The sequence below is a fragment of the Poecilia reticulata genome, linkage group LG8, assembly GCF_000633615.1.
Source record: "Poecilia reticulata strain Guanapo linkage group LG8, Guppy_female_1.0+MT, whole genome shotgun sequence".
Classification (NCBI taxonomy): domain Eukaryota; kingdom Metazoa; phylum Chordata; class Actinopteri; order Cyprinodontiformes; family Poeciliidae; genus Poecilia; species Poecilia reticulata.
The window spans coordinates 3,217,469-3,242,044 of NC_024338.1; the positions used below are offsets into that span (position 1 = coordinate 3,217,469).

General features: G+C 38.2%; 1 protein-coding gene across 2 annotated transcripts in view; it reads right to left on the bottom strand.

Annotated features, from left to right (window-relative positions):
• The window catches only part of tprb (translocated promoter region b, nuclear basket protein), a 27,843-nt gene extending 5,520 nt beyond the window's left edge, over nucleotides 1-22,323 (bottom strand). For both annotated transcript variants that reach the window (XM_008415160.2, XM_008415159.2), the window contains exons 1-41: nucleotides 22,144-22,323; nucleotides 21,714-21,818; nucleotides 21,560-21,633; nucleotides 19,955-20,051; nucleotides 19,750-19,853; nucleotides 19,504-19,668; nucleotides 19,301-19,393; nucleotides 19,060-19,140; nucleotides 18,893-18,980; nucleotides 18,198-18,338; nucleotides 18,012-18,112; nucleotides 17,504-17,701; nucleotides 16,953-17,060; nucleotides 16,638-16,864; nucleotides 16,385-16,548; nucleotides 16,081-16,220; nucleotides 15,087-15,235; nucleotides 14,828-14,990; nucleotides 14,290-14,424; nucleotides 14,069-14,209; nucleotides 13,815-13,983; nucleotides 12,154-12,320; nucleotides 11,162-11,314; nucleotides 10,931-11,047; nucleotides 9,527-9,730; nucleotides 9,240-9,427; nucleotides 8,933-9,080; nucleotides 8,707-8,844; nucleotides 8,007-8,138; nucleotides 7,579-7,709; nucleotides 7,233-7,443; nucleotides 6,490-6,636; nucleotides 6,169-6,367; nucleotides 5,336-5,529; nucleotides 5,050-5,123; nucleotides 4,249-4,439; nucleotides 3,381-3,677; nucleotides 2,448-2,602; nucleotides 1,916-1,990; nucleotides 1,600-1,782; nucleotides 1,349-1,516 (exon numbers count right to left, since the gene is read on the bottom strand). In XM_008415160.2, coding sequence (XP_008413382.1) covers nucleotides 1,349-1,516; nucleotides 1,600-1,782; nucleotides 1,916-1,990; nucleotides 2,448-2,602; nucleotides 3,381-3,677; nucleotides 4,249-4,439; nucleotides 5,050-5,123; nucleotides 5,336-5,529; nucleotides 6,169-6,367; nucleotides 6,490-6,636; nucleotides 7,233-7,443; nucleotides 7,579-7,709; nucleotides 8,007-8,138; nucleotides 8,707-8,844; nucleotides 8,933-9,080; nucleotides 9,240-9,427; nucleotides 9,527-9,730; nucleotides 10,931-11,047; nucleotides 11,162-11,314; nucleotides 12,154-12,320; nucleotides 13,815-13,983; nucleotides 14,069-14,209; nucleotides 14,290-14,424; nucleotides 14,828-14,990; nucleotides 15,087-15,235; nucleotides 16,081-16,220; nucleotides 16,385-16,548; nucleotides 16,638-16,864; nucleotides 16,953-17,060; nucleotides 17,504-17,701; nucleotides 18,012-18,112; nucleotides 18,198-18,338; nucleotides 18,893-18,980; nucleotides 19,060-19,140; nucleotides 19,301-19,393; nucleotides 19,504-19,668; nucleotides 19,750-19,853; nucleotides 19,955-20,051; nucleotides 21,560-21,633; nucleotides 21,714-21,818; nucleotides 22,144-22,294 — 6,066 coding nt within the window. In that variant the 5' untranslated portion in view covers nucleotides 22,295-22,323. The remainder of the gene's footprint in view (nucleotides 1-1,348; nucleotides 1,517-1,599; nucleotides 1,783-1,915; nucleotides 1,991-2,447; nucleotides 2,603-3,380; nucleotides 3,678-4,248; nucleotides 4,440-5,049; nucleotides 5,124-5,335; nucleotides 5,530-6,168; nucleotides 6,368-6,489; nucleotides 6,637-7,232; nucleotides 7,444-7,578; nucleotides 7,710-8,006; nucleotides 8,139-8,706; nucleotides 8,845-8,932; nucleotides 9,081-9,239; nucleotides 9,428-9,526; nucleotides 9,731-10,930; nucleotides 11,048-11,161; nucleotides 11,315-12,153; nucleotides 12,321-13,814; nucleotides 13,984-14,068; nucleotides 14,210-14,289; nucleotides 14,425-14,827; nucleotides 14,991-15,086; nucleotides 15,236-16,080; nucleotides 16,221-16,384; nucleotides 16,549-16,637; nucleotides 16,865-16,952; nucleotides 17,061-17,503; nucleotides 17,702-18,011; nucleotides 18,113-18,197; nucleotides 18,339-18,892; nucleotides 18,981-19,059; nucleotides 19,141-19,300; nucleotides 19,394-19,503; nucleotides 19,669-19,749; nucleotides 19,854-19,954; nucleotides 20,052-21,559; nucleotides 21,634-21,713; nucleotides 21,819-22,143) is intronic.
• Nucleotides 22,324-24,576: the final 2,253 nt, after the last annotated feature.

Here is a 24,576-nt window from a genome sequence, read left to right on the forward strand (position 1 = left end):
AGACACAAATTACTGACTCACTGCATTGAACAAAGATGCCTTTCAGTAGGTGGAAAAAGCTTTAACCAGGAATCAAAATGACAAGTCTTTAATCCTCACAAGGATTATTCATTCTTAAAGGTGATGGATGTGTAAAAGTAAATAGAAATCTGTTTAAACAGACAAACTAAAAAATGCACCAAGAAATCCTGTGCTGATCAACTGAACTGATCGATCAAAACCTAAAAATCTAATACGCCTTAAAGAATCCCTTCAGTGAGGATGATGTTACTAGTAGAAGAGTCAACATCAGATGGATTTTATACATTTTAAGAATTCTTTAGGCCAGAAGAGAGCAATATAAAGCATTGCTTCAGATAACAGGAAGGTTGAACAAAGTTGTCATTTTGTGCTTTCTGACTATGAAGTATGCAGGATTTGGAGATGCTGACAGCTTTTTGGATATTTTTACTGTCAAATAGTTAAACCGTGTCTTTTATTTTTTATAATATTGCACAAAAGCTAGAAAAAATACTTTCAATGCTTATTGCTGAAAAGTTAATGGCTTGATGCAATCAACTGGATTTCTTTTAACTAATTTGAATACAAATTAAACTTGACAGAATAGATGTTATCAATTCTTTTTGTGCAGTGCCTTGAGACGACTTGTTGTAAACTGACACTTTATTATGTTATATAAATGAATTATTTTCATTTAATCGAGAAGTTTATCATTGTTAGAGACACACCTGTCTATTATATCAGAAACAAACTATGAAAAAAAAATACAATTCATTTTATTTTCCTTTGTTGAAGTAGAAAGGCCTCCCTGCCATCACCCTAATCTTCAGCTCCCTTCACATATTCTGTCACTTCAAAATATTTTTATCGCTTCTAATAAGAAGAAATTCACCGATAGTTACATGTGTGTAACTGAACTTGTCCTAAAAATACTGAATCCTTGTTCTTTATTTGTCATTTAGGAGACGCCGTCTCTTCTGAGCCTTTATTCAAAGTCTGCAGAAAAACTGAAGTAATTCTGGTGCAAAAACACGACTTTTTGTACGAAAGCCAATATTGGAAACAACAACGAAGCGGATTGGTGTGTCTCTGTTTTCAGAGGGGAGTTAAATGTCACTTTTGAGACGCTGACTCATCCGACTGAATATGTGCAACTAACAAAAGTGTAAAAGTTAATCATCTAGACAAAAGTGCAGAATTATGACAGAAAGGTCAAGTGAAAAACAGACACTGGAACAACACAGTATGAGCTGTAAAGGTTGAGTGTTGGAATGAAAAATAATATGTGGGAGGGCGATTAATGACGAATCATTTCATGAGAACGAGATTTATGTTCTGGTGTCCCAACCTCTGTCTCGTCTCCTTCATAAACTTCGTTGCCATTGCCGCTTCCTTCGTTGCTCTCCTCTCCTTCCTCCTCCATCCCCCCATCATCGTCATCCTCATCTTCTTCGTCTTCTTCCTCTTCCTCCTCCTCTTCTTCTTCCTCGTCTTCCTCCTCCTCCTCTGCATAGTCCTGTAGCATTACAAAGCAGCAATGAGAGGAATCGGGGACATTTCATAAAAAGAGACTTTAACAATGTTCAATCAGCACTTCACCTGCTCTTCTCCCTCTTCTTCTTCCTCCTCCTCCTCTTCGCTTTCAGAGTCCGTCAGTATGACGATGACTTCCTGCTGCAGCTGGTCAGGCGTTTCACTCTGACTTGGGGTGACCGCCGGCTCTGCTGGGACCGACTGAGAGGCTGAATCTTCCTCTGCTTCCTCGAGGTTTGAAAACTCTGTCTGCATGGTGAAATATATCAATGTAACATAAATATAGAAATATAACCTTAATGCATTTCTAAATGACAGTATTTGTAATAAATAAAAACATTAAAAAAACTTTTAAAACAAGTTAGAATCATCTGATACAAACCTGGCTTGCTTCTGCTCCATCCTCTGATGGCACCACGCCCTCGTTCTCTGCACTCTCGTCAGCCATCGCTTCCTCCTGAGATCACAACCAATACGCCATCGATTGCCATTAGGAATAGTAATTATTGACTAAATTGAAACAAACCAAGCAAATCATTTTAAGGTTCAGGATTTTCTGCTCAAATTAAATGCTTAAACAAACAAAGTTAGAAAAAAAATCTCTAACAAATATAAATAATTGGTGACTGTAACTGATCTAAAACAAGAAAAATTTAGTCTGATTTAACTTTAGAAAATGAGAAAAAAAACCCCATGTCTGTCTTTTTATTAGGCGACTGAAAATATCTGGTTTCAACTGTAAATAAAGTTCAGGATTTTAATCAAATGTTACAAAACTGTGCAGTTTGAACATGAATCACTTTCAGAACCTTGGACTCACCTCATTGAAATTCGGGCAAAGTCAAGGATTCCAAGCACCAATATAAATCTACCAGACAAACATGTTGTCAAATTGAAACCCTCTTCCTCCTCACCTCTGGTCCCACTCTCTGGATGATGCGCAGCTTTTTGGCCGCTGGAGCTCTGGGTTCCTCCTGGGTCGCCTCTACCTCAGTGAACGCAGCAGCGCTGCTCTCCTCTTCCTCTCGAGGTCTCTTGGACATGGCCGACGTCCCAGGTGTCGCTGAAACTGGAATAAAGGTCCAATTAATACGATGTGTACATAAACAGGATGCATACATTTAATGCAATACATTTGTAACCCGCAGAAATGAAAATTAATTCAAATTAATCTGAATGTGTGTGTATTTCTTCATTTTCCAGATTTGGGAAGTGTTTGTTTTTCCATTTATTTGTTTTATGAATGTAATATAATGTGGAATTAACTTTTTGGTCCATTTCAATGCAATTCATTGCAAAAATAATTAAAAATCATTTACACAATAAGGTAAGGCGAGGTAATTTTATTTTTATAACACATTTTCAGCCACAATACAGTTCTAAGTGCTTACAGCCACAAGCTTTATTATTTTGTTTTCTTTCTGTGATAGATAAAAAGAATTGACTGATTCTGAGTGACCAGCTGTAACTCTGGAATGCATTGGTCAAAACACAAAAACAAAATCCAGATTTTCCTGAAATTAAATCTCCATAAGAAAAAAAAAATTAATTTAATGAAACAATTCAATTTATAACTCAATTAGTCAGATTTCACAGCTTGTTTTATTTCACTCTGGACTCTGTTGATGCATTTTGCAAAGATAAATTAGGGGTGGCGAGTCCAGTAAATGCTGCAAAGTTTTAAGGTATTTTTAAGTTTTGAGATATGTGAAGCCAGAGTTTAGCTTTTATTCAAACAAATTAAACATTTATGTAATTCTAAAGGGTGCAAATACTTTTGTGGTGAACGGTAAACTGAAAGAAAAGTAATACCAGAAAGAAATTATTTTTTAGAACAAATGTCTCACCAGTCCCGAACACAGACGAGGAAGAGGAGGAGGATGTTGAAGGCCATTCCACCTGCGAACTGGGCGTGGGCTCGATCGTAACAGGCGACGGCTCCCGATTGTCCGGCTCTGGGTGGGAGACGCTCTGCTGCTGCGTCGGCTGAACGAACGCCGTGGCCTGAGTCTGCGTCTGCTGAACGGTCAGCATGGATCCCGCCAAGGTGGTCTGGACGTTGGGACTGGCGGAGCGAACGGAGCCGCTGGCGCTTCCGTACACGGTCACATGCTCCACCGGCGGCGCTTCGGTAGACTGCATGGCTGTTGGAGAGGTTCAGGTGGAGAAAATGATTTTTTAGAGCTAAAATAATTAATCGATTAATGAAATAATAATTATCTACTCATTAACTGGAGTGTGAAGACTCTAAAAACAGTCAATTTGCTGAAATAACAGCAAAAATAAGTCAAAACTGTAGTAAAAAAATTTATTTATTTTGAATTTAAAATGAAAAATTTTTTTTGTTGGTAAATATGTTTTACGCAGAACTCCTCCGATTGCATAGTGTTGGCTAAAAAACCCTCCCTTATATTAAGCACCTTTTGCTATACTCCTATTAGTAAAAAAGGAGCTTTATTTCAGTTACAAATAATCACTAAATAAATCCTGTTGTTGAATTTTATTCAATTATTTACTTATTCAGAAAATGTATTAAATTGTTTACTTGCATTTTTGTGTGCATTTCTACATTTGTATTAAAGAAGTTTAAGTGAAAAATTAGCAGAACATGCCAATTTTTTTTTTTACCCAACTAATCAGTAAATCATCAGAATAACTTAGCTGCAGCCCTTCGTTTTCTCTTTTTGAATCAAAGTTATTTGCAGACGGACCGACCTTCCTGCGTCTCCACCTGTGTGGTGGGCATGACTGTGGCGGTGGGTGTTGGCGGCGGCACRGGTGTTATCATCGGTCTGATGCTCGCCCGGGGTGTCGGTTTGTTGCCGGGGTTGACCGGTTGCTTGCTGSCYGTGGCAACCACAGGTGTCGGCTTAATGTTGGCGGTCGGCGGCTCAGAGGCGCTTGTGCTGAAGATGAAAAATAAAAATGATGGATTGCTTGAACATTTTACAGATGCATCAAGATGTCCAGATCAGGAAACTGCCTGCTATGAAGGTGTTCCATGAGTTACAGCATCAAAACCATCAAAATATTCAGTTTTTCTATTGAATCCTTTTGCTTTACAGAAAATTTCTAAAACAAATTTCTCTCTAAGTTTTCTGGCATGTAGCAAATGGAAATAATTTTGTTTAATGCTAACCGATCTAAAGTTTAGTCTGATTTAACTTCAAATAGTTTGAAAAAAATGTGTTTGTCTTTTTGTTAGGTGCATAAAAATATCTGGTTTCAAATGTAGTTTTTTCCTAACTTGGGTTTTTAACGCTCAATCAAGTGTTAGATTACACTTCATTATAAAACTGTGCAGTCTGACAATCAAACACTTAATACAGAAATTGAGCATTTTCCAGATATTGAAAACATCTAACTGTAATTGGAGCATTTTCAAGGATTTTAAGCACCCGCATGAACTGTAATTGTAGAAAAAAATTAATTTCCTAACMTTTACGAATGAAAGTAAACGTCTTCATTCTGTAGAATGACGTCAGCGGAAATTTGAGGATTAATTTTAACACTTACCTGCCCCTGTCTGCAGCTGGGGTCGTCTTCAGACTGATCTGCCTCTGTTCTGTCGTCCTTTGTTGCTCTTGAGTCTAAAGTGAGAAAAGAAACATTTGTTTAGAAAGCGCAAAAGACTGGGACAGAAATTTCACAAATCCAACAAACAAAGATGCATTTTTTACATACATCTGAAAAATACAGGTTAGGTTGCTATGCAAAGTATGGCTGTCGTGGTTTCTAATCTTTGAAGATTTCTGCTGTTTTCCAGTGTGTGTGCTATGGAGATGTGGTGGAGGTCGTTCACCTTGCTTGGCCCCGCCTCGGGGGGCTCGTCTCTCTGCTCCTGTCTCTCCTGCTGACCCCTCAGGTCTCTGAGCTCCCGCTCCTGTCGGCTGAGACGGCCCTCATAATTAGACCTGAGAGCGCTCACTCGCACCTCCAGCTCCTCACGCTGCTGCTTCAGCTCCTCGTTCTCGCGCTGCAGCTGCTCTTTGGTGGCTGGAAGCAAAGCATTTAAAGGCAATTAATATAGCAATACTGGAAACAAACATTTTATTTTGATTTGCACACTTTTCCCAGAGTAAAATTCAGGCATCTCTCCAGGTAAATTTTCAAACATCACATTTTGGAGATAAAAACAAATTTTTTTTTTTTAGATTTATTATTGTTACTAATAATATCTTGCGATACTATTCTACAGCAGGAACAAGGTAAACTAAAATACAACAAAGTTTTATGTTTTTAAATATTCCTCTCATACCTGACTGGTTCAAGAAAGTTACAAAAAAAATCTCTTTCTTGTATTTAGCAAATAAAAATAGTTTTGGTAATTCTAGCTGAACAAAAACAAGAAAAAATTGGTTTGATTTAACTTTAAACTGTGATAAAAAATCTGTATATGTCTTTTAATTATCTTTAGATATCTCATTTCAACTGTAAATTTAGGCTTTTAATCAAATGTTGGGTTGCACTTTATTAGAAAACTGCACAGTCTGAATATCAAGAACTTTCCAAATCCTGAAAACACCTAATTGAAATTCAAGGATTTCAAGCACCCGTCTGAACCTTGTTCATGATTTGGCAATTCTTAAGTTTTTGTTGGACGCAACATGTTGCAATATGAGAAAATCCTCTCACCGGTGACATGGCTAATCTTCTGTCTGGCAACCAGAAGCGCCTTTCGTGTTTTCTCGTCCTTTTCGGCCATCTGCTGTCTCAGACTTTCCTCCTGGGTCGTTTTCTCCTGCAGCTCCTGCCTCAGGCGGTTCAGCTCCGTCTGCAGCCTGGACGATTGTTCCTGGACGTTACGCAGCTCAGTCTCCCGCTCTGTGACCACCTGAAGGGTCACAAAACAATTTATTAATCTAGACATCAGAAATGCCTTAATCAAAGTCAAAATGAGTCTTAGAAGTTTCATGTGTTTGTTTTTTTTTATTCTCGACACTTGTGATGTTTAACCTTGTTGATGTTCTCCAGCTGTCCCTCCAGTTCTTTGGTTCTGGTCTCCGCCTGATTCAGGGAGTCTTTTACGCTCTGCAGCTCTTGAGCTGAAGCCTGATGTGCCTCGTCGACTTGGGATGGGCCTGCAGCGGCCTCAGCAACGAGCTTCAGGACGTAAAAAGAGATATCAGAGGAGATGGAGAGAGAAATCAGTTGTAGTGGCACAGTGAAGAGGACTGGCTATTTTTAGTATCAGTAAATAGTTTAATAATGAAGTTTACTTGTTTGTTCCGTTCATTCAGTTTGCAAAAGCAATAGAGTGAGCAATACGTTTTACAAAAACAAGTAAGGCTGATCAGAGTACTGCAAAGTTAGTATGTTCAATAACAAATGGAGAAAGGGTAAATCAGACTGGAAATGTTGGCCTTGTTCTGCAATTGAGTAACGGTTTACCAGCTACACTAATCGCTAATTTAAGATGCTGAAGGCAATTTAAAATGGCAACCCTGTAATCATTTTGTCTGTTTGAGGAATATTTGTGTTGGAGCAACTGCTCCCTCGCAGCAGGGCATCATATAATCTGTTCTCCTAATATAAATCATTCCTATCAGCTCAAGAAGGCAATAAAACCTTTTAATTATCTTGTTATAAAATAATTTGTCTAAGATTTTTATCAGTAGGTGATTTTTTTTTTGTTATTGATTCAATCAACTATGCATTTTCTCCTAAGTGTTTAAACCGAGGCAGAGAGAAACCCTTACCTTGTCATGTTGCACCTTTAGTTCATCATACTGCATCTTGTAGCGCCGTCCGATTTTCTTCACCTGGGTGATGGTTCGCACCTTTTCTTGGATTTCCTGGTTTTTAGTCTCCAGGTCCTTCCTCAAGACAGTTCTGTCGTCGTTTGCCTTACCCATGCCTTCACGCAGGTTCTGCATTTGTCCCTGGAGCGACGTTGTCATGTTATTTAACCTGTACAGCGACAAGGACAAGAAGATATTAGCTAGGTTGGAGAAAAATAAGTGACGGCATCCACAAAAGTCAACATTTTGGTAACTTGATTAAACAATGTTTCGTCACAAAAGAGAGAAAAAAAAAGTCTCTTACTTGTTCAACTCAGCTTTAAGTCGAGAGTTTTCCTCCGTGAGCTGCTGTATGCGTTTCAGATGTTGCTCTTTCTCGGTGTTGAGACGTTTGTACTCGTCAGGGTCCGAATCTTTTTGCTGACTCAGCAAATTCTGCAGGAAACACGATAAACGTAAAACTTTCCCAGACTTTTTTTTTATTTTTAGGACTTTTTTAAAAATATCAAAGTAGAAAATACATACAATTTACTGATTTATTATTATTATTGTCAGTGTTCTCTCTTTTTCTTTGCACATGCACACATGGTTAATAATACTCATTCTTAAAAACAATACTTTGTTTCTTTTTCTCTGTTTGCTCTGTGATGTTTCTTTTCTTTGTCATTAATGTCATGTACCACTCCATGTAATTTCCCATATTTTTCTTTAACCTCTCATGTCTAAACTGACCTGAGTTCGAGCCTTCCAGCGCTTTATGTCCTCCTCCAGGATCGCCTTCTCCGCCTGCAGCATGCCGTTTTTCTCACTCAGCTCAGAGTTGCTTTGCTGCAGAGGAAAGACGTCCGACTCCATCTTTTGCACCTGAAACGCGCAACATTCTTGAGTTGAGTGTGAAGAAACGTTCAAACAATGAATTTAGAGATAAATCTAACAGCTCAGTGTACACTGTTGCAGTTCCAGTTGATGTCTTCATCATGGGCATGAAAGTCATTATTTTATTTTTTATATTGGTGCATTTCAACTATTTTGTTCATATGCTGGCATGATGACATAGCTGAATTTTTTTTAAATAATTATTTGCGCAAGTTGGAGTTTATTTAAGATTTTACTTTAATTTGCACAAGATACAAATTATATATCCAGGCTAAAATGCACCCATAAACAGAGCAGAAACTGAAAATATTAATGGGAGTTTATATTTGAGCCCTTCTGTATATTTTTGACCATGTGATTATTAGTGAAAATTCAAACTTGGGCACATAGTTATATCATCTTGGTATAAAACCAGAGAAAATAGTTCATTTAAGGCTCAAAATTAAGATGAAATTTATGAAGCTTATATATGTGAGAACATAAATTCCTTACTGTAACTGAGCAACAGATGCACAAAGAGTTCAACCAGCTTTTTCCAATAAAATGAGGTGAACACCTTAGCTTGAGTTTGCTGCAGTTCCTGCTCCATTTTGGTTTTCTCCTCTCTCAGCATCTTGTTAGTCTCCACTAAGATATTCATGGTTTCAGTCTTCTTCATCAGCTCATCATGCTGGGCCAGAGTCTTTGCAGTCACCTGAGACAAGTCAGGGGGATTAGAAGCAGAACATGTGTTTGGAAACTTATTTTGATAATAAGTTAATAGTGTAAGTTTTGAAACACACCTGCATTCTCTCCCTTGCAGCAGTCAGACTGTCCTGCACCTCCCTAAGTTCTCGTTCCAAGTGTTCAACTCTCAGACGGTGACGTAAGCTCTCCCCTTGCGCCACCTCAAACCGAGATTCAGCCATCTCCTTTTCCCGACGAACAAAACTGCGTAGGAAAATTAGAATAAAATTGAAAAATAAACACCAAGAATGGGCGGGGCACCAAGAAACGCAGCACATATTAATCAGTACAGAAGAGAAAGACTTTCAGGGTTTTTCAGAAAAACTAGAGAAAACTTTGAAGGGGGAAAATTATCCGGCTTACCTTAGAATCTCAAGCAGCTGGTCTTGAGATTTTCCCTCTTCACTCAAAGAAACGTTCAGCGAGCTCTCATTGGCGGCACGCTGAATATTGGCGGCCATCTTGGTGCTCATGGTTTGGACCTGCTCATGCAGGAGGGTGTTCTGCCTCTGCAGCTCCTCATAGCGACTTTCCATCTTAGATGTTTCCTCCTATAAGATATCGTGGCCACAGTAAATCAATCAAGAACAAAAACAATTAATAATTTCTTAATTTAAATTTTTTTTGGCAGTAGCTTGTTTTGACCAAACCTTGAGGATCTTTTCCTGCACCTCCCAGGAGACTCTGGCCTCCAGCAGCTCAGCGCCAACTCGCTGGACTTTCTCCTCCAGCTGGTTTCTGAGCTCGGTGGCCTGCAGGGCCTGAGCCTTGGCGGCTTGCAGGGCCTCCACGTCAGCTGCGTGCAGCATCATCTCCCGCTCGTATTTATCTTGAGCTTCAGCGGCCAGCTTAGCCTTGGAGGAGGGAGAAAAAGATTTCATTTGTTGTTCTTGTGCAGGACTCCCAACAAGCTCCATCAGCACCAATCTAGCTGGTGTTTTGACAAAATAACAACTTTGGCTTATTACTGTGAGAATGGAACTGATAACAAAAGTTTTCTGAGGTGGTTTTAGTCTCTGAACCGGGTTTTTGGTTCAGGGGCGCAGATGTTTCTTTGTGAGAAGAATGAGAAAAAGACGCCTTGAGATGAGGGAGTTGGATGGGAGGCGGCAGTGTGTGTTACTAAAAAGATGATTAGAGATGATTTGAGTTTCACTTCTTACTCTTCTGCTTCTCTCTCTAGTTTGATGTCTGAGAATAAATGATTTGCCTTTTACTCTGTCTAAATAAAACATCAAAAGACAAATGAGCATTTTTCTCTGATTGAATCAGTGTTTCACTATTACTACCAATTACATTTACTACACTGGTTGTTTTCAATTAGTCTATGTCTTAAATGCATAAACTATAAACACGGGTATGTGTCAATAAAAGGCAAATATCACTAAAAACTTAAATAATTAAGGGAATTCAACTTAAAAAGTGAAACGCATATTAAACAGTAACTTATTGTAAACACCTTTCTGTGTTTTATTCTGTGTCATGATCACTAAATGAAAAGTTAGATATAAGAGTGTAAATAGCAAACAGTATGGAACAAACAAGGCAGGTTTTAAACCAGAAGTCAAAAGAGTCTGGATCATTCTGTGGTTTTTATCACACTTACATTTTTGTGTGGATTTTAGGAAAAATGCTACAGCCACTATGCACATTATAAAAACTGATAGATTAGGTGAAATATTAGGAGTATAAACTTCATAATTCTTAAGGAAAATGGGTTAAATGATGCAAAGAGCAAAATGAATAACTTTCTCCTCCTGCTAAGAAGAAAATTTTGAATTTTATTTTGTTCCACTAATTTTCTGTACACTACTACAATCAGTTATGAAGACTATTGTAGCTCTTCACCACTTTGTCGTTTACATGGTTTCTTTTTTATTGCCTTATAATGAATAAACACCTAGGTATATTAATTGACATAAGTATTAATGCTAGAATAAAAAAAACAAACAAATTTTTAAATGTTTTAATTTATTACCTTGCCCCTGCATGTTGCAATATCCTCACAGATGCTTGAAGACAAACTAAACTGCCGTTTGTTGGGTTATTCTTACCTGCTCCTCTCTGTCCTGTAGAGCCTGCTGCTTCTGGGCTTCAGCTACAGCCAGCTGCTGCAGCACGGCCTGGTGATCTGTCTGCGCACCGCCCAGGCTGCTCTTCAGGTCATTAATCTAACACACAAACCAGTAGATATGTCACAAAAAGTGTGAGATAAAGTAGAAGCCCATCATGCTAATTTATGATCTCCAGCTGTTTCCATAGTTTGATGATGGTGGATTTCATACCTGCTCCTCCAGAGATGCCAGGTCTTTTCTCTTGCTCTCCTCCAAGTCCTGCTTTTCCTTCTCTGCTTCCTGGAGTTTCTCTTCCAGCGTCCGGTGTCGCTCCTGAGCTTCCTTCAAACAAGCCTCCACTGACAGGCGAGCCTGCTCCGTTACCTGGGGAGTGGGCAAGAAGTCAACACAACCGTCAGAAGAAATGAAGATAAAAATCAAGAGGAGGACTTCTGTTTTCCAAGCAACATCAGGAACCAAACTTTTTTTTGACCATTTAAATTAATACTTCTTTAGTATATTGGGAGTAATTTATGGGAACGTTGCAAAAACAAAATCTTACCAAGTATTTTTGGTCTAGTTTCTAGAAAAACATCTTGAAATAAGACAAAACTAACTTACAAGTAACTTTTCAGCAACATGTAGAAAATTGTTTTAAGTCAATAAATCCTTAATAATGATAAAAAAGATTATTTCACTTGTATGTAAAAAAAATAAAGTTTTGTTCCACTGGCAGATAATTTCACTCATAGCTCACACTTCTTCATTAATATTAAGGAACCATTGATTTATATCTCACTGAAAAGTTACTTGTAAGTTAGTTTTGTCWTTTTTCCAGCGTACTAAGATATTTGCAATAGAAGCTAAAACAGAAATACTTTGTGAGATTTTGTGTTTTTGCTGTGAATGACAAAAAGAAATGTTGCCAGCCCTAATTTGATATGGTCTGTTTAGACACTACGATTTGTTTCCAAAATATTACTGCCATTCATAAAATCTTGTTTTTAAACAATTTATAGTATTGTGAGGCGGCTCTTTGTGCGTGCTTTCATGGCTAAGTGTTTTTCCATCACTGTTTTGGCATAAAAATAAAGTGATTAAATGTATAAAACCAAAAGGAATTTCTCTATAACTGGCTTTACAGCACTGAGGATGGTAAAACATGTAAGCAGTTTATGATGTGACAGTCCTGTAAACTGGTGGTGTCTACACGGCGTCCTGACCTGCTTCTCTGTCTCCAGGGACTCCTCCAAGCTTTGAGCCATGGCTCTGTACTGCTCCATGCTGGAGGTGGCGGCCCTCAGGCTCTCTGCCAGTTCCTCTGCCTGGGTTTCAGCCAGCTGCAGGCGGCCCTGGAGCTCCTCCCTCTCTTGATCTGAACCCTGCAGGCCTGCAACAAGACAGAACAGCTTGGGGAGCATGCATTTTTCCCTACAGGAAAAACCAAATCATTTCAAGTCTCAAGTAAAAAAAAAAAAAGTGTGGCTGAAACCATCAAATAACCTAAAACTGGGGCATCTACAACTGGGTCAAACCACCACAATACAGACAACCGTTAAAAAGAAAACGGTGTAATTGTGTTTTATTAACATTCTTTGCACGCACATTTAAATAATCTGAAAGTGAGCCAATTAACTGCTTCATTTAAGCAGACTTTATAACATCCAGTGAAGACATGTTTATGTTTAAATACACTTTAAACAATAAACTATACAGTTCTTCTGCATAGTTCTAGTAAAAGTATTTATGCCAAGAAAATACACAAACATCAACCGTGCATATAAAAAAAATAACTGGGAAAAAGAAGCGTAAATGGAAATGACATCAGAAGAATGGCAACACGTTTGCATAAGTCAGAGCAGAACAACAAACTGTGGGGAGAGTTTGGGTGGAAAAATCTCACTAGATAAAGAGAAAGTAAACCAGGGTTTCCATATTTGCTTCTGTATTATTTCTGTGGAAATGTAGAAGCAAATAATGCACATATATTCTGAGTGTCAAAAATTAGACTTGATATGGAGACATGTGAATGCTACAATTTAAAGAATCTGTGGGTAGGCCTGTCACCATAAACCATAAATCAATTAATCGCATTAAAAATTAAAAGAAACTCAATTTTAATTTACTTGATTTATCGTTTTTCTCTTTTCTCCCAAAACYGATCTTCAGTCTCTGAACTGTCCCTTTTTTTGAAAGACAATTTTGTTTACAGAGACTTCATAATTTATTTGTTGTTTTTTAATTAATGTCTTCCAATTCCCTACTTAAAGTTTATTGATGTTTCAGAATGTGTTCTTACTTTATTATGACATTATTATTATATTACTTGAAAATGGTCTCAAAACAACAATATTATCGTTTATCACAAGTTCTGGGACAATTTATTGTCCAGCAAAATCTGTTATCGTGACAGAGGCACAAATTGTGGGTACCCAGTAACAAAAGATTTTCAGACAATTCATTTTGTAAATATAAAAATGAACTTTTGAAGGAAGATGTGTACTTCTTTAATATTCTATTAATTGCTTATAAACAAAAGCCACAACAAGGAGCTGGTCCCAGTTAACTGCTCCCTCAATACAACGACTGAATATTGTTAAGGAAACACCTGGTCTTCATTCTTTATGACATCCAAGAAGAGACATAATGAAATCCAACATAATTATCAAAAGACGCTTCTAGATTCCAGACCCTTGCAACTGAGATGTTTTGTTTCCTTTTTATCATTTTCTTCTGTCTAAATATATGTTTACTTTATGTTCCTGATGCTGTGAGGCGGGGCTGCAATATGCTGTGAAATGTCTGTGGTATATCCTTACATGTTGGTGTCCAGTGAAAATGTTAATAAAAATCTAAGTAGAAAAATAAAAGTATTTATGCTAACCTCTGAAGACGGGTGTGGGTGGAGAGCCCAGGGTGTGGCGTGCCTCGGGGCGGCCTTGCTGCATCCTCAGGGTGTTGAGCTCCAACTCAGCCGCATTCAGCAGCTCTTTGGTTTTCTGATGTAAGGCCACCTGCGTCTCCAGCTGCCTCTTGGCGTCCATTAGTTGAATCTGCAGATTAAAAAATAAAGTTTTCTTTGTGTATGTACACATGACATCAATTGATTTCAGAAAATAACTCCGACATGGTGTTTACTTCTTGGTTTCTGCTGCACAGATGGCGCTGTTCCACTTCCTGCTCCAGCTTCTTCTGAAGCTGGGAGATCTGCAGCTCCTGCTTTTCGATCTGGCCGTTGAGACGCTGACGTGCGTCGGCCTCAGACCGCTCCAGAGTGGCCTGAAGTACAAAATGACAGACATTTCCAGCTTCTGCTACCTAATCCTTACTGCAGTAGGTAAAGGTAAGTCTTCAGTTACCTGTATGGTCTGGAGATTGGTCAGCAGCAGGTTCTGGTTCTGCTGTTGGCTCACAAACGTCTCTTTCTCCTGGTTCAGCCTAGACTCCACCAGCTTCAGCATGTCTCTCTCCTTGCGCAGCTTCTCAGCCTGACCCTGAGTGATGAGATGAGATAAATTATGAGGTAGCTCGATTCACCTCAGAAAAAGGGGCCCTCAAAAGACTTCAGAAGCGCATAATTGTGACGTGTGAAGAGAATGATATGCTATTTTCAACATGCTTCACAAATAAAAGACTAAAAACTGAGAAATGCACAAATGTTCCTTACTCTGATATTGCTAAATAAAATACAGTGTGCTCAATAGATTTAGAAGTCAACTAATTAGTGAATAGAAACCGCGGCTGTAATGATTATTTTAGTAATCGATTATTCTATCGTTTATTCTGACAGTTGATTAACTGGAGAAAAAACATCAACACATTCTGCAGATGTTTCATTTAACCACTAAACGCTTCTTAGGTTCTTTCCAGTGCACAGTAGGAAACAAGCTAGCGAACCTCAGTCAAGGTAAGTTTCTCCTTTGCAGCTTTCAGATCTTCATTTAGCGTGTGGACACTCTGCTCAAGTTTTTGTGTGGCGGCGGCCGTCTTCTGTTCTTTCTCTCTAAGTGAGGCGATCTCTTTCCTGTAGCCCTCAACGTTATCCTGCAGCATCTCATACCTGCAGAGGCAGAAGTCAGGGGAGTAACATTTCTGCACAATCTAATTTATTTTCTAAGCAGTTTACAAGAACTAGATCTGGTTCACTGAACTTTACCTCTTTGATGCAAACTCTAGCTGAGTTGATGTTTTGGCATTTTGAGAGCGGAGGTCAGAGAGCTGCTCCTGCAGCTTCTCATTCTGCTCGTTCATCGCCTTATCGCTGTCCAGCCGCTCCTTCTTATAAGCAGAGAACACTTCCTGCAACTGAACATAAAACCAGACAAATGTATTTACTTTCATATATATTTATCTTCTGTTTGAGGAGGGATAAAGTAACTACAAAACAGTAAAACTTAATTCATACCATGTCAAGTTTTTCCATGTCAAAATATGAGTTTTTAAAGAAAATCTGTTTGCAGCAGTTCTGTGGTGTTGAATTGTCATTATTTACAAAATCATGCAAAGTTGGCATTTTTAATGGACTTTTAATGCAACTTTTAGAGCAACTTTGGATTAAAAGTGTCATTATTTACCGAATGACACTTCATGACAACTGTTATAAACATTCATCAAGACTTCTTTATGCTCATGACAGGTGTTATGTCATGTTTATGACAGTGTCATGTCAGTCTTATGCACACCCCTTCAAATAAAGTGTTACCATATATGCTTTAGCAGTGATAATTATTTTTTCCTCTGCAACTTGGTAAAGAAAGACTTAAGATATTTTTTACAACACTTTGATTCCTTGCAAACACAAGAAATGGTTTGCAGAGAACTCTTCTCTGTAGAGTGAACAACGCCATCTGGTGGCCATCCTAAACCTACTGATCATTTACAAAAATACAGGTCAAAATACTGTATTTCTGACCGATTATTATTTTGATTAAAATAATAATCACATTATTTTAGTCATGTGATTGTTTTTCCACACATGACTAAAATAAAAACTCTTCCAGTTAAAAATTTTTTATGTTTTCTTGTATGATTTTATAGGATTCTGTACATTCAGGAATGAAACATTTAGCTTCTTGAGTTTTAGCTGCAAGTCTAAAATGCACAAAATTCAAATGCAAACACTTGCAAATTGTGCATAAGTTGTTGGTCACCTGCCGCAGCGCTGCCTTGGCCTCCAGCGCCTCGACAGACTCGGCCATGGTCACGAGTGCAGTGGGAGCTCCAGTGGTGGGAGTGGTTGTTGGTGAACGTCGGGGGGTCGATGTCAGAGAAAACTCCTCCGGCGGTGTTCCTACACATGTCAATAACATGAGTGAAGCCATATCAGTAAAAGGTTTATTGGACAAAAAAAGTAGACTGAAATGCTGGAAATCAAAATTACATTTAAATTGGAAGTTTCCAACATAGGACCTTCATTCAAATAGATGCAAAGGCGGATTGTGATCATTGCCTCACCTTGTTGAGGGAAAGCGACTCCCGTTGCCTGAGCCAGCAGCACACGGTACAGGTCCCTCTGCCTCACGATAGACTCTGTCATCTTAATCTGCTGGCTGCGCTGTTCCTTCAGCGACTCCAACTCTGCCTGGGCTTTCTCCAAACTCTGCTCCAGCTCCGCACGCCTAGAAGAGCACACCATCAGATTTAGAATCAGATTTGTAGGGATTTTATTCCTCCATCTGGGAAGATATTAAAGATGTAACAGACGCACTTATTGCCAGTGCTCTCCTGCTCTTCTTTCTCCTGGGCGTCACTCAGATCCCTGAGGGCCACGAGAAGTCGCTGGTTTTGCTTCTGGAGCTCCTCCACGCTGCGGAAGGTCACCAGGTGTTGGCTGATGACCTCTGATGTGCTGCTGATGTCGGCTGAGCTCACTTCCTCCTCCTGAAGCACGTGGTTTCCACGGGCCTCTTCCAGCTCAATGAGCAGCACTCGAACCTGGCAGGATGAATAAAGGATTTTAGATCCATTTAATCTCCAAGGACAATTAAAAATGCATAAAGGTGGATGAGGAGCTTGAACCCACCTGTTGAGCCATGTCAGCCACCTGGAGTTCATATCTCTGGTTGTCTCTTTCCAGGAGAGTGGATCGCTTATTGGCTTCGTCAGCCTCGTTCTGCAGACGGTGAACTTCCTGTAAAATAAAGCATAAAACTTTCAGGACCCGGCAGAAGCAAGACCGATGCTTGAACCTTTTTGCACTTTGTCGCATAACAGCAACAAACTTCAACTAATTTCACTGGGATTTTATGTGATGCACCAACACAAAGCAGTGACTGATTGTGTAGAGGAAAGAAAATGATTAATGCTTCTACTATTGTTTATGTTAATAATCTATTATTCTGATATCCAGATAAAAAATGGGGTTTGAACTTTGGCCCTTTTTCATCCATAGTAATGCATAACTTTTTGTTGGTCTACCACATAAAATCTCTCCATAGTACACTAACGTTTGTAGTTCTAATGTGAAAAACTGAACATGTCATTTACATAAAAGTATCAACTTAATATTTTTTTAGTCCAATGTTAAGGAAAATATAAACCCATACAGACCTGCACCTCGTTAACGTCACGTACCTTAACGGCTTGCTCCAGCTTGGCTGACAGACTGGCCACCGACTTCTGCATGCGCTCGTGTTCGTCCCTCTGCCGCTTCAGGATGGGGGCCTTGGCTTCGACTTCCTGCACAATGTCATCCAGATATTTGTTGACGCGCTTGTTCTCCAGCCGCTCCAGCTGCAGCTGCTCCTGGCTCTCCAGATACGCCGTGTACAACTGCAAACACACGACTCGCTTGGTCAAGCATGTTGACGAAGAAATTGCTTGGCAACATTCTAAACATAAAAAATGTTTGCATTATATTGAAAATTACAAACAGTTCCAGACTACATTAGAATTAAAAGTCTGAATTTTATGTTCTGTAAAATAGAACACGGTGAAGCGTTTATAAATGTAAATGTTTTCCATTCTTATTTTTCTTTGTTCCCATTTGCAATGAGGGAAAATGATGGAGCAAATTTTATGTTCTCAGACTTCGTGGAAATGGTCTGAATGACGGCTGCAACCAGGAAGCTGATTTGCTTACTTCAGTCAGCTTCATGCCAGGTTTTATTTTGGACACAGCAGCAGCTGTTGGAGACATTGTTGTGATCTGGTCCTCTGCCACCACGCTCGCACCAGCAGGTCCTGATCAGAAAAAAGGTTTTTAAAGAGTGGTGCTACTGAAATGCATTTTAAAATATGAACATGAAGTAAGTTTAGCACAACTGACCTCTGAGTTTAGAAGTTGACAACAGGTCATTGGCGTTGTCCAGCTCTTTCTCAAGGCTCTGGATCTTCTCCTTTAACTCGTTAACAGTTTTGTCCGCTGCGCCGTTCATCTCCTGCAGCTTTTCCTCAAGAACTTTGTTGGCTAAAGAGGACAATATTTTGTTTATAATATTTGATACTGGCAGCTACACGTTTCCATGCATTTATTAAGGGAATGCTAATCATTAATTTTGAATTCTAAATTATTAATTTCAACTTTTATTTCAATTTAAAAGGGAAATTTAGATCTGGGATATTACTTTGGAGACGGTTCCGAACAAATTTAGACTCAAAGGTTCACATCTTAAGTAATGAAAGAAAATAATGATATTAAACTGATATCAAGATTGGTTTTAGGATCAATAAATCAGACTAAAATAACATGAAAAATGTGGTCTCCAAAAATCCACAAGTATAGCAATTCTGATCATTTACTGACTGTGCTTAAAAGCTGATTCTGTTTGACAAAAAAAATCAGTCCATCTAAATTAACTAAATACTCTTTAAAGAAGAGTAATCAAATATTCAGCCAAAAACTGAACCAGAAATATGAACAAAAGTATGGATGAACAAAAATCCACAATAAAAAAAGAAATCAAAGCTGTGTATAAAATTTGATAATTCAGCAAAGTTTGTACTGAAACTCTCAGCTTTCACCTTCTCCAGCATCTTTCAACAGTTTGTGTAGTTCCTCCACCGCCCGACTCAGCTCTTCACTTTTTGCTTCAGAATCTGCTGCTGCACCCTGTCAGAACAAGAGTCAAATGTTATTCTAAAAAAACGCTGCGACTGAGCACAAAGTTTACTCTTAGGCTTCTCCACACCTTGTATAAGTTGGAAAGTTTAATGTTGGCATTCAGCTCGTTTCGAAACTTCTCCTCTGTGATGGCCTGCTGCTCCTTTGCCTGAAAAAAAAAAGAAAAGAAAAAAAGAATGAACAAGCATCCAAAAAGCACACACATACAAAAAAACTAAAATAAAACAAAACAAGTAATGCATTCCATGCATTTAGTGACAATAAACTAAAACTGGGAGCTTTAATTTAGGCAATTTTTAAATACACACTTCTTTTAGTTTGTTGATCATCTCTTCACTTTGCTTTTGAAGGTGTTCATTTGAGGTTTTCAAACTGGTCACTTGATCCTGTAGTTTGGTTAACTGTAAATCAAAAATAACATTGTTAAACTGGATAAAAGATTAGAAATTTAAATCACAACACAAACTGAATCACAGCAGAATGACATAAAATTAAATAAAAAGATTCTCACCTCATCTTCCTTGTTCTCCAGTTTGCATTTCAGCTCCAAGATTTCATTCCCCCTTTCCCTGGACAGGGTGAGCAGTCCCTCCGTCTTTGCCTTCAGTTCGTCTTTAAGCCAAGACATCTGGCCATGCAGCAGCTCCTTCTCTTGTTCCATACGCTTCTCCTTATACTGGAGAGACAGACAGCTCTGATCAAAGGCTTGCTTTTAAGGGTAATATTCAATGAACACAAAGAACGCTTCAGAACTCACTTTAATGTTTACTTCTGCAGCTTCAAGTTCATCCAGCTTCATCTGCAGAGCCAACTTACTAGTGTTGACTTCCATTAACTTATCATTCAGCTGCCTCAAGTCATCTGACAAAGCAAAAAAACTTGATATGTCCAATAAACTTTTTACATGCCAATAAAGAATATAAAAAATGTATGATAATGCTGTTAGATTATCTTATTCCTACCATTTAAATTCTCAACTTCCAGAGATCTCCTCTCCAGTGTCCTCACAAGTTCTCGCTTTTCTCCTTCCAATTCCTCTTTGGCTTTCGAAAGCAAAGTCTGAAGAGAAACAATGGAGGTGTTAAATGTGATGGCGCTAGAGTTTAGGGAATATGTATTTATTCCATCTGAGAGTGTGGTGACAAATCTGCAGCTGTTTTGGTCTGTACACACATTCAGTGGGAGCACGTTAAATTGAATCCTAGTCATGTGGTTGACTTTATTAAATCAAGACTGAGTCTAGCATCAAAGTACGGATGCCACAATGTTTGCTTTCAACCATTTCAATTGTTTGTGTATGAGAGAGGATGAATAAGACACCCTCTCCTTCATTTAAAAGGAATTAGAATAAAAAATTGTTGTCTACTATTGCACACATTGTAAACATAGTTTAATAAATGTTTCTCTTTAAGGCACTTTTGTTTAAAAAAAAGATTAATAGGCAAAAGTGTCAGTTTTTATACATTTTAAGCAAATTCTCTCCAAGCAATGTGCCTAATTTGAAAAAAAAAAAAAAAAAAAAAAAAAAAAAAAATAAAAAAAAACTAAACTAAGAGTTCAATCTCAGAGACTACACATCTCATTTAGCATTTTAAATGCTAAAGTTCATGATAAAATAACATGGCTGCAGAAACTGGGTCTGCAAAGTGCTGGAGTTGGAAATAGTCTTTGCAAAGTTGCAAAGACTATTTCAATAAGTTTCTTGAGTAGATGACACCAAAGTAGAAATGCTTGGCTATAATCCACAGCACCATATTTGGGATAAAACAAACAGTTTCATGACCATTTATTGAGCCTGGTAATTGAGATGTGATGATGTCTATATTTCCTTACACGGACTCCCTGTAGGTCAGAGAATAGACTTTAAAATATTATTGTTACTTTATAAATCACTGAAAGGCTCAGCACCACAATACAATAAAGATCTATAGTGGATGAACCTTCCAGTTCACTCAGGCCTTCTGGTTCTAGTTTCTGCATCCCCAGAATCAGAACCAAACATTGAGAAGCAGCATTCAGTTGTTATGCTCCTCTAATCTTGAACAAACTTTCAGAAAAACTGCTGATTAATAACTGGAACATTATAAACCTGGTAGTGCTTTCCCTTACCTTATTTTGCCACTGCAATACAAGGTATTTGCTTGTTTTATTTTCATGTTAATCATGTAAACGCACGTTGAATTGCATTGTTGCGCTATAAAAATACAATTGCCCTGCAGTCATTGAATGACCGCATTTGAAAACAAAAGCATATTAAAGTCAAACAGGAGGCAATCTGTTTGAAAGATGATGGTTATCGGAGTTTGGGCCATGTTTTAGAATGATAGGTGGGCCAAAGGTCCTAAATAATGTAACACACCACAATAAATTAATTTATAAGGTGCGCTTATTCAAACATAACTTTTCCATTTCACTTAAAGATGTAAATTTGATTGTTTAGCAAATAATGAAAATGATCAATCTATTTATACGTGTGTTTTCGATTTCAATGGATACTTCAAAAATGTTTAAAGACTAGTTTATTTAATCATGACCGTAGTTATCTTTGCTCGTTGGTGTCGCCTTACCTGCTCTGTTGACAACTTCTCCTGCGCAGACTCATTTTCCTTGTTCTTCTCACAAACACTTTTCAGTTCTTCATCTGCATTAAAGGTTTAACAGTAAGTTGATTTATAAGACTCGAAAAGGCTAAAATCAGATCAGAAAACTGGAGTGTTTTACCAAGCTTCGTGAAATCCTCTTTGACTTTAAGATGTTCTTGAGCTTGAGACAAAAGCTCAGCCTGACACCGCTGAAGTTGATCAACCTTTTCGAAAAACTGTTGCTCTGTACAAGAAACGTAACCAACACTATAAGCATAAATCTACTTACTGAGAAGCACTTTGTCTTATCTAGCTCAAATCTAACAATTAGCTTCAAGGAATGCCTGGTGTTAGCTTTAGTTAGCTTCCAACGGGGGTTTTACGAATCGTTAAGCAGCTTTAAAAGAGTACGTTTATTGCAATAACCCACTAGCATTATTAGAGGCAAATAAATCGGAAGTAAAACAATTACTATTTAAATTAAACAAACTTTTCGCCATTAACACTCATCCCCCTGTACTAAGCACGTTTAGCACCAACAGTTAGCCAAAAAAGCACCAATAACTCACCGCTGTCAACCCGAAACTGTTCATGCAGTGCTTTTAAAGAATCTATTTCATACTGCCGGTCTAATAAAAGTTTCTCAAGTTTGCTTTGAAGAGTTGTCGGTAGTTTAGATAGCTCGGACGAATCCAGATCCTGCAACAGCAGTGCCGCCATTTTCGCCACAACAGCTAAACGCGCAAGCGCGATGGGTTGCCTTGTTCTTCGAGACTTTACGAGAGGGCAAAAATACATACTGCCACCTAGTGGAATGACCCAGAATCACCAGTTTATTTCGAAAACATCAAGCAAAATATTTTGATATTTTATGTGGAACACAAAAATGAGTAGAGTCCCCAAAAAATGTACTCAAGTAGGAGTGGTACTGCTTTAACAGATTTTTACACAAGTGAAAGTAAAAAGTAATCATCCAAGAAATTACTCAATTAAAAAAAGTCTTTTTAAAAACTCTACTCAAGTACAGCTGGTCATAAAATTTTATTTAAAATGTGAATGTAATCAGATAGATAAAACCTAAATTTATGTGCAGATTCTATTATTTAAAAGACTAAAGTGAAAGAAGTTATACAACACAACTCAAAAATAAACTTTGATTGCTCCAAATAAAATTTTCTAACCTGAAACAAATCAAACCACTATTTTCAATAATCAGTGGTTAGAACAGAGTAATTCCAGTGATACAGTAGTTGACCTCCAACTGTCTCAGTAGGCTCAACAAATAGAAAATAACAACAGAACAATGATCTTACTTTAACACAGACTGTATGTGTGCTGCACCTTTGGTTAAAACATATCTGTTCTTTATTGCGTATTTTAGAGAGAGAGAGAGAGAGAGAGAGAGAGAGAGAGAGAGAGAGAGAGAGAGAGAGAGAGAGAGAGAGAGAGAGAGAATATTTCATGCACCTTGGTTGGAAAAAAGCCAAGTGAAGAGATTATAGATAACTTTCAATTATCTCGAACCAATATGTTGAGTTTAAACTTTATACTTCTCTATAATAGCTATAGCACCCTGTCTTTCCAGTCTCATATTAATAACATTACCCGCTCGGCTTATTTTCACCTACACAACATCAACCGCCTCCGCCCCTCCCTTACTCCCCATTCCACTGCCATCCTTGTTCACTGTCTTGTGACATCACGCCTGGACTATTGCAACTCCCTTCTGTTTGGTCTCACCCAGAAATCTCTTCATAAGCTCCAACTGGTCCAGAATTCAGCTGCCCGTATCATTACCAAAACCCCATCCATGCACCACATCACTCCTGTCCTGCAAAGACTCCATTGGCTGCCCACCAAGTTCCGCATAGAATACAAAATTCTTCTGTACACTTTCAAGGCCCTTTACAATCTCTCCCCACCATATCTTTCAAATCTTATTCATTTTGCCATTCCCTCTCGCTCCCTCAGATCATCCTCCTCAATCCATTTCACTGTCCCCTCTGCCCGTCTCACCACCATGGGGAGCAGAGCTTTCAGTCGCTCTGCTCCCCAACTATGGAACTCATTACCACCATACCTTAGAAACATAAAGTCATTATCAAATTTTAAAACCGAACTCAAAACACACCTTTTTAGATCTGCCTTTTCCACATGACACAATTGGTTTGCCTGATTTTACATAGTTTTTATATAGATACATTGTTTTGTTTTATTTATTTTTATCTATTTTTAATTGTTACATTTTATTTGTTTCTGTCACAGTTTTTTACTATTGTACGGTGTCCTTGAGTGCCAGAAAGGCGCCTTTGAAATAAAATGTATTATTATTATTATTATTTATTATTATAATAGCCACAGATTCGTCATGTTCTCCACCAGGTGGCGCCAAGCGCATTGATAATAACCTGCAAGGGGATTTTAAAACCTTGCTGAGAGATAATACGTTACTGTATATCTTAATTTTACACAAACAACGACAGAGAAGAAGACTAGTTAAAGAGAAAAAAGGGCTAAAGGCACAAGGAAATGTAGAAATGAACACATTATTACTGATTTGGTGTTTATATGTTTTGAAGTTTTACACTGTATTTATATACCTTGCAAATGAAGACAAAAAAGTACATTTTTCACTCATCACTCACAAGATGCATGTACAGACGCTTACCTGCCGTTTGTTTCACGTTACCATGGTAACCCAGAGGTTGGTGCTGGAGTTGGAGTTGCTGTATTCCGGTGGTCAGAACATATCTCCTTCTCTCAGCAATATTGAGATACGTCAGATGTTTGCAACATGTTGTTAGAATTTATGTGGGTTTACTGAGAGAAAATGATTTGCTTGTAACACATAAAAGTGAACCGGAAGCGGAATTGAAAGTGGAATAAGTCAGACAGACAGAGGCGTGAGGCTCCCTCTTATTTCTGCAATTGTTTTTTTATTTTAAAACTAGCAAACACGGTATTGTTGTTACATTGTTCAAATCTGTACACTATAATACGGT